This window comes from Trichomycterus rosablanca, chromosome 9 (assembly GCF_030014385.1).
Source record: "Trichomycterus rosablanca isolate fTriRos1 chromosome 9, fTriRos1.hap1, whole genome shotgun sequence".
In the NCBI taxonomy this organism is placed as follows: Eukaryota; Metazoa; Chordata; class Actinopteri; order Siluriformes; family Trichomycteridae; genus Trichomycterus; species Trichomycterus rosablanca.
In genome coordinates, this window is record NC_085996.1 from 36,581,360 (window position 1) to 36,596,339 (window position 14,980).

Below are 14,980 nucleotides of genomic sequence, written 5' to 3' on the forward strand. Positions count from 1 at the left end.
TGCCACGCCCGGTTTTTGTCCCTATTCACTTCCATTCATTTTTTGAAAGTTCGAGATATCGACACCGTTCCAACTCTAAATCGTAAAGCCCCCTGATGTAACCCCGACTAAGATACAGCATGGGGATTCGAACCCACGCCCACCTGCCACGCCCGGTTTTTCTGTTCCATTCACTTCCATTCATTTTTTGAAAGTTCGAGATATCAACGCCGTTCCAACTCTTAATCGTAAAGCCCACTGATGTAACCCCGACTTGGGTACAGCATGGGGATTCGAACCCACACCCACCTGCCACGCCCGGTTTTCGGCCCCATTCACTTCCATTCAATTTTTGAAAGTTTGAGATATCAACGCTGTTCCAACTCTAAATCGTAAAGCCCACTGATGTAACCCCTACTTGGGTACAGCATGGGGATTTGAACCCACGCCCAACTGCCACGCCCGGTTTTTGTCCCCATTCACTTCCATTCATTTTTCTAAAGTTCGAGATATCAACGCCGTTCCAACTCTAAACCGTAAAGCCCACTGATGTAACCCCGACTTGGGTACAGCATGGGGATTCGAACCCACACCCACCTGCCACGCCCGTTTTTTATCCATATTCACTTCCATTCATTTTTTTAAAGTTTGAGATATCGACACCTTTCCAACTCTAAATCGTAAAGCCCCCTGATGTAACCCCGACTAAGATACAGCATGGGGATTCGAACCCACGCCCACCTGCCACGCCCGGTTTTTCTGTTCCATTCACTTCCATTCATTTTTTGAAAGTTCGAGATATCAACGCCGTTCCAACTCTTAATCGTAAAGCCCACTGATGTAACCCCGACTTGGGTACAGCATGGGGATTCGAACCCACACCCACCTGCCACGCCCGGTTTTTGTCCTAATTTACTTCCATTCATTTTTTGAAAGTTTGAGATATCAACGCCGTTCCAACTTTAAATCGTAAAGCCCACTGATGACACCCCGAGTTGGATAAAGCATTGGGATACCCACTCCCACCCGACCGGCACACGGCAATCACACTCGCATTTTCTCCGGAAATGCACTCTCTAGTTATTATTATTATTCCACCCGTTTTTTGTCTCCCTATCTTCGTCCGCAGTTTTCGAGATATCGACCCCGTTCCAGCGCCAAATCGTCCGGCCCATACGGGAATCAACTGCTTGTATACAGGTTTTCGATCCGCCCGCCCGTTCGCCAGCCACGCCCGCTTTTGTAGCGTTTTTTGGTCCCATTGACTTCCATTCATTTTTTAGAATGGGATTTTCCTATACCCGCCCTCGACTCAAATCGAGAGCTAGGATTTAAAGATAAAGTATTTACCCCCCATCCCCCAAACACACACTGTACCTCTTCTATACAGCATTTAGATATGCTCACTTCCCACTGATGTAACCCCACTCACATACAGCATTTAGATACGCTCACTTCCCACTGAGCATGGGGATTCGAACCCACACCCACCTGCCACGCCCGGTTTTTGGTCCCATTCACTTCCATTCATTTTTTGAAAGTTTGAGATATCAACGCCGTTCCAACTCTAAATTGTAAAGCCCCCTGATGTAACCCCGACTCAGATACAGCATGGGGATTCGAACCCACACCCACCTGCCACGCCCGGTTTTTGGTCCCATTCACTTCCATTCATTTTTTTAAAGTTCGAGATATCAACGCCGTTCCAACTCTATATCGTAAAGCCCCCTGATGTAACCCCGACTCAGGTACAGCATGGGGATTCGAACCCACGCCCACCTGCCACGCCCGTTTTTTGTCCCCATTCACTTCCATTCATTTTTTGAAAGTTCGAGATATCGACGCCGTTCCAACTCTATATCGTAAAGCTCACTGATGTAACCCCACTAACATACAGCTTGGGGATTCGAACCCACGCCCACCTGCCACGCCCGGTTTTTGTCCCCATTCACTTCCATTCATTTTTTGAAAGTTCGAGATATCGACGCCGTTCCAACTCTATATCGTAAAGCTCACTGATGTAACCCCACTAACATACAGCATGGGGATTCGAACCCACGCCCACCTGCCACGCCCGTTTTTTGTCCCCATTCACTTCCATTCATTTTTTGAAAGTTCGAGATATCGACGCCGTTCCAACTCTATATCATAAAGCTCACTGATGTAACCCCGACTCAGATACAGCATGGGGATTCGAACCCACGCCCACCCGCCACGCCCGGTTTTTGTCCCCATTCACTTCCATTAATTTTTTGAAAGTTCGAGATATCGACGCCGTTCCAACTCTATATCGTAAAGCTCACTGATGTAACCCCGACTCAGATACAGCATGGGGATTCGAACCCACACCCACCTGCCACGCCCGGTTTTTGTCCCCATTCACTTCCATTCATTTTTTGAAAATTTGAGATATCGACGCCGTTCCAACTCTAAATCGTAAAGCTCACTGATGTAACCCCGACTCAGATACAGCATGGGGATTCGAACCCATGCCCACCTGCCACGCCCGGTTTTTGGTCTCATTCACTTCCATTAATTTTTTGAAAATTTTGAGATATTAACGCCGTTCCAACTCTATATTGTAAAGCCCCCTGATGTAACCCCGACTCAGGTACAGCATGGGGATTCGAACCCATGCCCACCTGCCACGCCCGGTTTTCGGCTCCATTCACTTCCATTCATTTTTTGAAAGTTCGAGATATCAACGCCGTTCCAACTCTAAATTGTAAAGCCCCCTGATGTAACCCCGACTCAGATACAGCATGGGGATTCGAACCCACACCCACCTGCCACGCCCGGTTTTTGGTCCCATTCACTTCCATTCATTTTTTTTAAGTTCGAGATATCAACGCCGTTCCAACTCTATATCGTAAAGCCCCCTGATGTAACCCCGACTTAGGTACAGCATGGGGATTCGAACCCACGCCCACCTGCCACGCCCGGTTTTTGTTCCCATTCACTTCCATTCATTTTTTGAAAGTTCGAGATATCAACGCCGTTCCAACTCTAAATTGTAAAGCCCCCTGATGTAACCCCGACTCAGATACAGCATGGGGATTCGAACCCACACCCACCTGCCACGCCCGGTTTTTGGTCCCATTCACTTCCATTCATTTTTTTTAAGTTCGAGATATCAACGCCGTTCCAACTCTATATCGTAAAGCCCCCTGATGTAACCCCGACTTAGGTACAGCATGGGGATTCGAACCCACGCCCACCTGCCACGCCCGGTTTTTGTTCCCATTCACTTCCATTCATTTTTTTAAAGTTCGAGATATCAACGCCGTTCCAACTCTATATCGTAAAGCCCCCTGATGTAACCCCGACTCAGGTACAGCATGGGGATTCGAACCCACGCCCACCTGCCACGCCCGGTTTTTGTCCCCATTCACTTCCATTCATTTTTTGAAAGTTCGAGATATCAACGCCGTTCCAACTCTAAATCGTAAAGCCCACTGATGTAACTCCGACTTGGGTACAGCATGGGGATTCGAACCCACGCCCACCTGCCACGCCCGGTTTTTGGTCTCATTCACTTCCATTCATTTTTTGAAAGTTCGAGATATCAACGCCGTTCCAACTCTAAATCGTAAAGCCCACTGATGTAACCCCGACTTGGGTACAGCCTGGGGATTCGAACCCACACCCACCTGCCACGCCCGGTTTTTGGTCCCATTCACTTCCATTCATTTTTTGAAAGTTCGAGATATCAACGCCGTTCCAACTCTAAATTGTAAAGCCCCCTGATGTAACCCCGACTCAGGTACAGCATGGGGATTCGAACCCACACCCACCTGCCACGCCCGGTTTTTGGTCCCATTCACTTCCATTCATTTTTTGAAAGTTTGAGATATCGACGCCGTTCCAACTCTAAATCGTAAAGCCCACTGATGTAACCCCGACTCAGGTACAGCATGGGGATTCGAAACCACGCCCACATGCCACGCCCGGTTTTTGGTCCCATTCACTTCCATTCATTTTTTGAAAGTTCGAGATATCAACGCCGTTCCAACTCTAAATCGTAAAGCCCACTGATGTAACCCCGACTTGGGTACAGCCTGGGGATTCGAACCCACACCCACCTGCCACGCCCGGTTTTTGGTCCCATTCACTTCCATTCATTTTTTGAAAGTTTGAGATATCAACGCCGTTCCAATTCTAAATCGTAAAGCCCACTGATGACACCCCGAGTTGGATAAAGCATTAGGATACGCGCCCGCCCGACCGGCACACGGCAATCACACTCGCATTTTCTCCGGAAATGCACATCTCTAGTTATTATTGTTTCTTTGTGACCCATTTTTTGGCTCGTAACCCACCCAATGGTTGTGACCCCTGTTTTTCTCTCAACTCACCACTGAGGGTCTGGTCATCTTGGTTCGAATCTCAGCGGTTGGCTGAAGCCCTTCTGATTGGTTGCCGTTCTGTCCAGGCTGTTCTTGCCTTGTGCCCAGTGTTTTCCCAGTGAAGGACTCACCACAACCCTGACCAGAATGAAGCGGTTGATGAAAATGAAATGCCGCTGTATTGGAATTAATTACCGTATCTAACACTCGGCTTTGTTAGAGATAAGAAAAGACTTTATTGATCCCCTTAGGGAAATTAACTCATCACACGGTGGTAAAGAACAGAAAGGAAAGACTTCAGAGCTGCCAGACAAAACTGCACACAGTGTGTAGTTATTTACACCTTTTTAAAACACTTATTAATGTTATTTAAAGCACCTGAATTTACACTCATGTACTGTTTAGTATGCAAGAGTGATCTGCATGTTATTTTTAATTCTTTTAAACTTTTAAATCTAAGCAAGAGAATTCGTGTGTATTATACTTGTTTTGCCTCTAAGCTCAGGCATGATCCACATTGTGTTTGCAGACTCTGTTTGCTGACTCTGGGGTGTCATTTCTTCTGGATGAGACCGACACTGTCCTCGCCTACGAGAACAAGGGCAAAACCTCGGAGCAGTCGAACGGCGCCGAGGGTCGCGACCCGTTGATGTCGGCTCTGGACAACCTGAATCGAGTTCAGCAGCTGGAGATCATTCATGGTATAAGATGGTGTCTCTAGCTCTTCATAAAGCTACTAGGATACTTAATGTCATACATGGCCCTGAACCCTTTATTGGTCTGCGTAACCATTTGGTTGAGGTTACTTTGAGTCTAAATACTTGGGTAATAAATAAATTATCTTGTTTGTGCCGCATCTACTGCGTGCTTGACGTGTTTTAAACTCAAATATTGGTAGATGACACTGGTTTAAAAAAAAAAACAGCCATTCTTACCTTTATGTCAATCATCCATGAAAGCTGAATCATTCCTGTGATCTTATGTGTTAAATGTGATAAATACTGTGTGCACTAGTAAAAATATGAATTGTTTGTTGTTGGTATAGACCCAAGAAACTAATAAATGCAAATAAATAAATTTTTAACCATTGTTTTCCTGGTGAGACCATTAAAGGGTTAAGAACAACAAAAGACCCTTAAAGCACATTACAGTATGTTACATTTACATTTAGGGCATTTAGTGGAGGCTTTAATCCAAATGTAACTGAATCGAGGGTTAATAGCGTTGCTCAGGGCCTCCACAGTAACAACTTGGCGGTGATGAGGCTTGAACCAGCAACCTGCTGATCACCAGTCCTGTACTCCCAGTCCAATATCTTAACTACTTAGCTACCACATATTCATATTAAGGGTGGCTTGGTGGGTAGCAAGAAGGTCCTGGGTTCGATCCCCAGGTCAGGAGGTCCGGGTCCTTTCTGTGTGGAGTCTGCATGTTCTCCCCGTGTCTGCGTGGGTTTCCTGCGGGCGCTCCGGTTTCCTCCCACAGTACCAAGACGTGCAAGTGAGGTGAATTGGAGATACAAAATTATCCATGACTGTTTGAACTGATGAATCTTGTGTAACCAGTAGCTACCGTTCCTGTCATGAATGTAACCAAAGTGTAAAACATGACGTTAAAATCCTAATAAATAAATAAGCTACGATATATCAATATTAAAGAGAGATCAGTGGGTCCACTCCTTGTTTTCAGCTGTAATTGTGGGATCGTGCTGATGCCGTGTTTGAGGTCAGATCTGTTCTTTATTGTTTCTAGAGTATAACGACATGAAGACAGAGTTGAAGGATTACTTACAGAGGTTTGCAGCAGAGGGGAAGGTGAGCTTATTTTCCTAAGTACTATTGCGCAAAACTAGGGATGTAACGATACACTCTACCCACAATGCGATATGATTCACGATACTGGGTTCACGATACGATTTTTTCCAGTAATTCATTTAAACCAAATTAAATTGAAGACAAATTATGAATAAGTTTCCTTTTATTATTTCTCTTTAAAAAAAATCTTATCTTTTATTTATCTAAATAATGAATGTCCTTTTATTTTTGAGGTAGGTACAAGCTATGCCATATTATGCTTATTGTGTGAAATCTTAAAACAAATCCCACATTAAATAAATAAATGAATAATACAAATAAAGAAAGTATCCTTACATAAATAAATTTGGCTGGAAAATCCCCTACCTGGCAACTGAAGTGCCGTCAACCAGGCGAGGTGAACAGCGCCAGCGCCCTCTGCTGTTCAAAGTGAATATCGATTTGAATCGCTGCACATGTGCACAGATTTTTAACTGTCTTGTGGCGCATTGTTACGTCCCTACGCAAAACTATTTCCAATTTACACTTTGGTAGAATAGAAACCGAATAAAATATCATATAACACCACGATACAGGAGCCGTGTGATTTGGAAAAATCATTTCAGTTTAGATGCATTGACTTAAGATTAGTTTATTTATAAATCCTCGGTAATCGCTGTATCCGTGCTCAGGTGGCGAAGTGGAAAATGACACCTGCCTACTACCGCTGGGGTCCAGGGTTTTAAACAGGAGTCTACATACAGACGTGATTGGCTTTGTCTGGTTAGGGGGCTGGGGTGATACGGATTAATGTCCTGTCCAGTCTGTGTTGATGCGGACACACTGCGACCCTGACAAAGATCAAGCGGCGTTGAAACATGTTATTTTAACAATGAAGACAGAACACCCCCCCCCCCCCCCACCCTTCCTTTTCATCCCTAAAATTAGACACTACAAGTGAATTCATACAGAAATCACAAACTTTATTTACAGTTTAATGACACTGATACACTCGCTCATTTTAAGCTTGGACGCTGCACCACAACTACTCACAAACCCTCATACTGCTCATACTGCAGAAAGTCATGTCTGCCTGTGTGGTATGCTATCAACTATCAGCTAACATGTCATCTTAACCCTCCTGTTATGTTTGTTTCTCATCAGTTTGACCCAGGGCATGTTTAATTATCCAAAAAATCCCAATAATCATTGTTTATATCTCATTATTAACTCCTTCTGCTTGGCTTAATAAGTGAAATCAATAAAGTTTCATACCAAAAAAAAATCTTTTTAGATTTTGAAACATTAAGACGGGTCAGTTTGACCCGTAAACATAACAGGAGGGTTAAGCCAGCGGTTCTCAGCTCTGTGATGGGTGGCTTTGTTTGCTGCTGGTGTAAATATCTTTGAGGCTTCCTTCTTCATTCACAAGAATTCTTTTGGCAGAGTTTATCACAAAACTTCTGAGCCAGATTAACCCCTGACCTAAGACTTGGCAGTAGCTCATAGATGCTCAACTTTGTGGTTGTATTGTCTAAATTATTATTTATTTATCCTTGCGTGCGTATTTTAAATAGATTTAACCTTTTACATCTGCAGCATTTAGCAGACGCTTTTATCCAAAGCGATCTACAATTTTAATTGAGAGTTAAGGGCCTTGCTCTAAGACCCAACAGTGGCAACTTGGCAAATGTTGGACTTAAACCAACAACCTTCAAATTGCTAGTCCAGTACCTTAACCACTAGGCTACCACTGCCTTATTTAAAAATAAGTTGTTGTCTTTAAAGCCACTGCAATGCCTAGGAATTCCAGTAGTCACTTGGCTTTATTAGGAATAACTGAGTATTTATTTAGATGCTATTATATTATAGTCTGTGCAGACACAACGCTGTAATTCGATAATGATAGCAACGCTACATTAGATTGCTGTCTGAAAAGTCAGTGCTACTCTTTTTGTGGGGATACATCATCACTTCTTTCTTTCCCCCCGACTTTTTCAGGTCGTGACCCCAGAAGACATCCGCAACTTCTTCGAACAGCAGCAGACTCGAAAGAGACGACGAGCCGACGCCGGTCAGTACTACTGCAGCTGAGCTCTCTTTAATCCACCCTGCACTAAAGCCTGTCAGCTACGTTTAGTCTGACATCTCCTGCATCTCCCCACTGTGCTCGCTTTCAATAAACACGCAGCCGTGCGTTACGAAGCCACGACGGCCGGCTGATTAACTGAATCCATACGCCTCATTAGTTCGCTGTTCCCAAAGTCTTTTAACATGTTATTTTATTACTTTTTGTATTATAATTTCAGCAGATTAAAGATCAGAGACGTTTTAGTGGATGAGCATTTCCCGGGACGTTTTTGTATCCGTCAATGAGAAAACAACTCTTTGGTGAAATCTGTAGTTAAACCATGTGTCTGGCAGTCGGGGATTTTCTAGGTCAGTGTGACCATGTTTTAAAACATCTGGTCACATCAGGAAAAATGACCTCTGCCCACAAAAGCCTGCAGCAGGCCAGTTAGAATCACTGGTGCTCAAAATCGTGTCAGTATTTCAGGGCCACAGGGCGGCAATTATATAAAAATATTCAATGTATTCAATGGGTCCTTTCTGTGTGGAGTTTGCATGTTCTCCCCGTGTCCACGTGGGTTTCCTCCCACAGTCCAAAAACATGCAGCCAGGCTAACTGGAGACACTGAATTGTCCTATAGGTACCTGGCCGCTAGCAGTGTCGGTCCCAAGCCCGGATAAATAGGGAGGGTCGTGTCTGGAAGGGCCAAATGAATAACGCTGACGACCCCTAACGGGAGCAGCCGAGGGGGATAGATTCAATGTGTATTTAATAAACCGTGCTTACACAATTTACAACAGATTTAGCCCACAGGTATCGTTTAGTTTCGTACGTTGGAAGACCACTGTGTGTTTGTATTCCTTGGTGCTGGTTTTGGACATGCCTTCACGAATCAATGCCTGCACTCTGGCTAAATTCTGACATTTCTTCCCTAGAACTGGACGATATGATAACATAGACTGTCTGATAGGGATGTAACGATACACTCTACCCATGATGCGATGCGATTCACGATACGATTCTTTCCTGATTTTTTTAAAAAATTCCTTTTATTATTTCTGTTAAATAAAATAAAATAAAATACCGTATTTGTACTTATCTTTTATTTATCTAAATAATGAATGCCCTTTTATTTCTGAGGTAGGTACAAACTATGCAAAACAATTTTGAATTAAGCCCAACTTGGCTGAAAAACCCCGAATTTGGCAACCAGGCGTATAGCGCCAGCGACGTCATCAAGGCGAGGCGTATAGCGCCAGCGCCCTCTGCTGTTTGAAGTGAATATCGATTTTCTTATACATGTGAAATCAATTTGAATCGTGGAATTTTTTAATCGGTTATTAACTGTCTTGCGGTGAATCGTTACATCCCTACTGTCTGATGATAGAAAAGTGTTCACTCATAGAGATGGACGCATCGGCACAGCAAAACAGTGTTGATGATCTTAAACCTTTTAAAACATGGCATGTGAGAGGGAGGTTTTTGTCCAAGCTGAACTCGCAATTGAACTGAAGTGCATCAGATATGTGGTCAAAAACCCAACACTGACCAGGAAACTTTTTGAGTAGTACGACCTTTGAGACTCGGCCCTTCAGCTCGCGGCCAGCTTCTCTCTTCCCTTTAGCACTAGAATGTACTGCAGCGAGTTTAGAATAATAACACCACATAATTCTTCACATCGTTTTCACCAAGTATTAAAGTCTTCTCAGTAATCTCCGATAATGACGATGACAATAAAAGCATTCAGAAGTACTAAACTGGGGTGGTGCACATTCAAACTCGCGAGTTGGCATCACAGCAGAGTTGCCTACCTGGCCTGGCATCTACGTAAACACGGTCGTATTCGACGCAACGGTTTGTATTTGAGTGAGGGAAGGTCGGACTGGGTCTCTTCCCACTGCCTCTGTGATACGCGATCTCGATACGCTGAAGAACTGGCAGGTGATCAGAAGCGGCTGCAGATTGGACACGTGTCGGAGCGGGCTTGTGCAGATCCGGCTCTCCTCGACTAGGGGTTGTGCAAATGGCAGCGGATTCACAGTTAGGAATTGGAAATGACTAGATTGGGAGATAAAGTGGAGAAAATCCAGAAAGACTGGAGATTAGGATGGGAAAAAAAACAGTAAGAATTTGACTCATAAAATGTCCTTGTGAACCTGGACCTGATCCTTCCTCATTTCTATAGAATAATAGAACATACTGAAGTACCACAGCGGTTCTGAGCACCAGTGACCTTTCTCAGAGGTTTTGTCTTGTAGGAGCTTCGAGCGCTCGTCTTGATTCTTGAAGGTTGATTGATGCAGTTTGCACATTAGCACGTTTAGAAACCCCAACCAAACAACAGCTTATCGATGGATTAGAAACACGTTTATGCTCACTTATAAAGGTACACACTTTTATTAAGCTGGTTTTGCCGCCTGCATTCGTTCCATGTTAACGATCACGTTACATGCCGACCATGTACCGAAGGTTTTGACTAAGACATGATTTTATCCTTTTATCTGTTTACTTTGTAGTTTTTTTTCCTGTGTTACTTTGTAAATGTATCTTTAAGAAATAAACAGAAATACTTTCAAACTGGGCTTCATCGTTCTGCTGTAGACAGAGTTTTGGATGTGTGATGTTTGTTAGAAGTTGGTGCTTCTGTGAGCTGAGAGGTTGGAATGAAGCTGAAGGACCGAGTGAGCAGAGCTGTCAGCATCACTCGGGGCTCGAGGCAGCGGCTTTAGTAAAACCGCCGGTGGGATGAGAGTGAATCTGAAACACACAGCACAGTAAACTCTGCACAGATCACACAGATCAGTGCGGGTGGAAGCTTCTCGTAAACGCACATCCAGAACAATCTTAGTAAATGTCAAAAAAAAAGTTATTTCTGGTAGGAGAGGGTAACTGAAAAACACAGCCTGATTTTTATTCATCTGTTTAAATTGTTTATGTTGATAATAGTTTATATGATGATTCTTTTTTTAGATATAATAACTAGTTACTAGGGATGTATTAATACACTCTACCCACGATGTGATTCACGATACTGGGTTTACGATACGATTTTTTTAAAACCGAAATTGAAGACAGTACTGCAGTCAGCACTGCAGTGACACTGACATGGTGGTGGCGTGTTAGTGTGTGTTTTGCTGGTATGAGTGGAATTTTAAACACCTCACTGTCCCTGCTGGACTGAGAATAGTCCACCAACCAAAAATATCCAGCCAACAGCGGCCCCGTGGGCAGCGTCCTGTGACCACTGATGAAGGTCTAGAAGATGACCGACTCAAACAGCAGCAATAGATGAGCGATCGTCTCTGACTTTACATCTACAAGGTGGACCGACTAGGTAGGAGTGTCTAATAGAGTGGACAGTGAGTGGACACGGTATTTAAAAACTCCATCAGCGCTGCTGTGTCTGATCCACTCACACCAGCACAACACACACTAACACACCACCACCATGTCAGTGTCACTGCAGTGCTGAGAATGATCCACCACCTAAATAATACCTGCTCTGTGGGGGTCCTGACCATTGAAGAACAGGGTGAAAGGAGGCTAACAAAGCATGCAGAGAAACAGACGGACTACAGTCAGTAATTGTAGAACTACAAAGTGCTTCTATATGGTAAGTGGAGCTGATAAAATAGACAGTGGGTGTGTTCGAAAACCTAGGGAGCTGCCTTGCTGTCTTGCTGCGTTCGAATAACCTGCCTTATAAGTCATTGACTTATTAGAATCCTCTCTACTAAGGCAGCTCACTAGGTTTTCGAACACACTACTTAGACAGCGATTCCATCGGGTTTAGCATCTTGCCATTAAAAACCAATGGATGAGGTAGCACAGCACGCTAACGTCAATATAACATCTTCCTTCATGTACCGATAACGGTTAAATTTCCTGACAAGCCCGAACTTGCAAATAAAAACACTCGGTACAAGTTTATACAAGTTAAAAATCAGTAATATTTTATTTACGTTTGAAAAGAACTCCATTCGTTTCTCCGCCCCGTCAGCCATGTTTATTTTTCTGTGAGAGAAGAGCGCCCGACCCGCAATGAATTCTGGGATTGCCTCGATCACTAAGGCAGCGTCGGATGCGACTCGTTCTTGAGCCAAAATAACATCGAAATCCTAGATGCCTTAAAATCCTCACTTCTGAGGTATCTTCATATTTCAAACAGCCTCCTTCTCGGGAGTGCGCACAGGATGACGTAAAATGCGTCTATGTAGAGAGAGAGCTAGCTTTTCGAACACACCCAATGAGTGTAGAAACAAGGAGGTGGTTTTAATGTTGTAGCTGATTAGGGCTACTTTAACTGGAATATACTGTTGTTACAAGTGAGGAAAGGAGACAAAACTGGTTTCTGTCAAAGCAGTTTATTTTCAAGATGTTAGAGATCTAATTGCAGATATAAGATCAATACCCCCCCCCCCCTCCCCCCCCTCACACACACACACACACAGAGAAGAGTAGAAAAATAAACACTTCTCACAAGTCCATACAAGAATCTAAAAGAAAGCTTTGATCCTGGTATATACAGCCCATTACTTATGTGTTATATAGATATTTATATAGAAATCTTTACACTTTACACACATCAGAACATTTCCAAGGCTTCTGTTCAAAGGTACCAAAAGATATCTTGAAAAATATTCTTTGAATAAACAAAAGCAGGAGAACTATGTACAGTGAGCATTGGCTACAGTATCAGAAAGACTGGTTGACTATAGGCTTGTAAAAATAGCTTGCATAAGACAGGGGTGAGGAGGAAGCCCAGTCTCGGGCACTAAAGGCACTTTCCATCAGAGAGAGAGAGAAAGCAAAAGCAGGAATCTGGAGATCGCGATTAATTCAACCGTCTGCAAATACTTCATTATCACCCTCACATCCTTACACAAACCTTTACTGAACTCAGTCATGCAGCTGTCGAACCTGAAGCCATGCAAAAATAACACTTCAAGGGTTAAGAATCGGTGTGGTGTCTCCGTAAAGACCATCTATGTGCAAAGACCGAGAAGAGACAGGGACAAGAGGACAAACACAGTACACAAACACAGTACACACACACAGTACACACACACAGTACACACACACACACGGCAATCACAACACACACCAGAAATTATTCTGATGATCTATCAAAATCATATGCAGAATTAATATGGTCATCAAGTCTGACTTTCCACTTCATAATCAACTCTATAACAAATACTACACCATCAACACGACCCCGAAATGTAATAAAGCTGCACTGGTGCCTCGTCCAGGCTGCATTCCATATTTGCACCTATTATTTATGGGACAGACCAAGGACCCACTGTGACCCTGAACAGGAAAGACTGGTTACTGAATTCTTCAGGTGACTGTTAGGATTAAAGCCTTGCGATTTCATTCTAAAAGTAAAATGATGTTATAGTTTGATGACTCAGGTCTTTAAAGTAGAAGAGGGCTCATCACGTCCTCAGACTAGAAGTACATTGAATACTTGATGTTTTAGTAGCTGATTTCCGATAATAAACAGGCTACATAAGGGTAGTACACTACTCATGGTGGCTACTTTTACTTCCAGTTTAGTATTGGGACACAGCAGCTACCTATTTTTGATTAGTGATCAGATCTGATTAGTGGCGAGTGGAGAATCATACGAAAAAGGTGTCGGGTCTTTTATTATTGTAAATGTTCTTATTAAACCCAGTCTTATGCAAAAGGTTTGGACAGCCAAGCTTGATTTCCGGTGATTTATTAATTTATTAGGATTTTAACGTCATGTTTTACACACTTAATGTCCTGTCATTACACAAGATTCATCAGTTCAAGTTTTTAACGTCAGTCATGGACAATTTCGTATCTCTAATTCACCTCACTTGCACGTCTTTGGACTGTGGGAGGAAACCGGAGCTCCCGAAGGGAACCGACGCAGACACGGGGAGAACATGCAAACTCCACACAGAAAGAACCCGGACCGCTTTACTTGAGAATCGAGCCCAGGACCTTTTTGCTGTGAAGCAACAGCGCTACCCATCGAGCCGCCCTTCAAGGTGAAATAATTTGGGTCATGTTTTGCACATGTCACATCATTCCGCGGAGGTAATCTTTTTTAACCTTATTTGTTTGTTTATTAGGATTTTAACGTCATGTTTTACACTTTGGTTACATTCATGACAGGAACAGTAGTTACTCGGAACGGTAGTATTGTCTTGGACAATTTAGTGTCTCCAGTTCACCTCACTTGGATGGAGCACCCAGAGGAAACCCACGCAGACACGGGGAGAACATGCAAACTCCACACAGAAAGGACCCGGACCGCCCCACCTGGGGATCGAACCCAGGACCTTTCTGCTGTGAGGCGACAGTGCTACCCACTTAGTCACCATGCCGCCCTATACCTAGATATTCGACTAAATATGGAATTTGACTGGGGTACCAGACCTTCTGACTAAGAATGTATTAACTACAGTCCCCACCACTCAGTCCCCACCACTCAGTCCCCACCACTCAGTCCCCACCACTCAGTCCCTTGTTAAAGAGAAGTAAGGAAATACACCTTTCAAAAAATTAGCCTAATCTCACACTGTAAAAAAGAGAAACAAGTGTGTTGACCATCAATAGTCAGGGAATGGCTATGAAATAAATAGCTTCCACAGTTTTCTTGTATGTTTAATTATTAGGGACAAGGACGCCAGTGCAATTTTGCTGTTGCACATCTTGGTTTGTCATTAGCTGGTAGGAATAATAAACGATGAACAGGCGCCAGTGTAGATCTGAGCCAAAACTGTGAGACTTGTTGCTAATCGCAAGAGGTA

The 14,980-nt window shown here is 43.6% G+C and overlaps 1 protein-coding gene across 2 annotated transcripts in view; it reads left to right on the plus strand.

Annotated features, from left to right (window-relative positions):
• ubr7 (ubiquitin protein ligase E3 component n-recognin 7) overlaps positions 1-10,766 on the plus strand; it is a 35,401-nt gene extending 24,635 nt beyond the window's left edge. For both annotated transcript variants that reach the window (XM_063002352.1, XM_063002351.1), the window contains 3 exons: positions 4,855-5,026; positions 6,078-6,139; positions 8,120-10,766. In XM_063002352.1, the coding sequence (XP_062858422.1) occupies positions 4,855-5,026; positions 6,078-6,139; positions 8,120-8,212 (327 nt within the window). In that variant the 3' untranslated portion in view covers positions 8,213-10,766. The remainder of the gene's footprint in view (positions 1-4,854; positions 5,027-6,077; positions 6,140-8,119) is intronic.
• Positions 10,767-14,980: the final 4,214 nt, after the last annotated feature.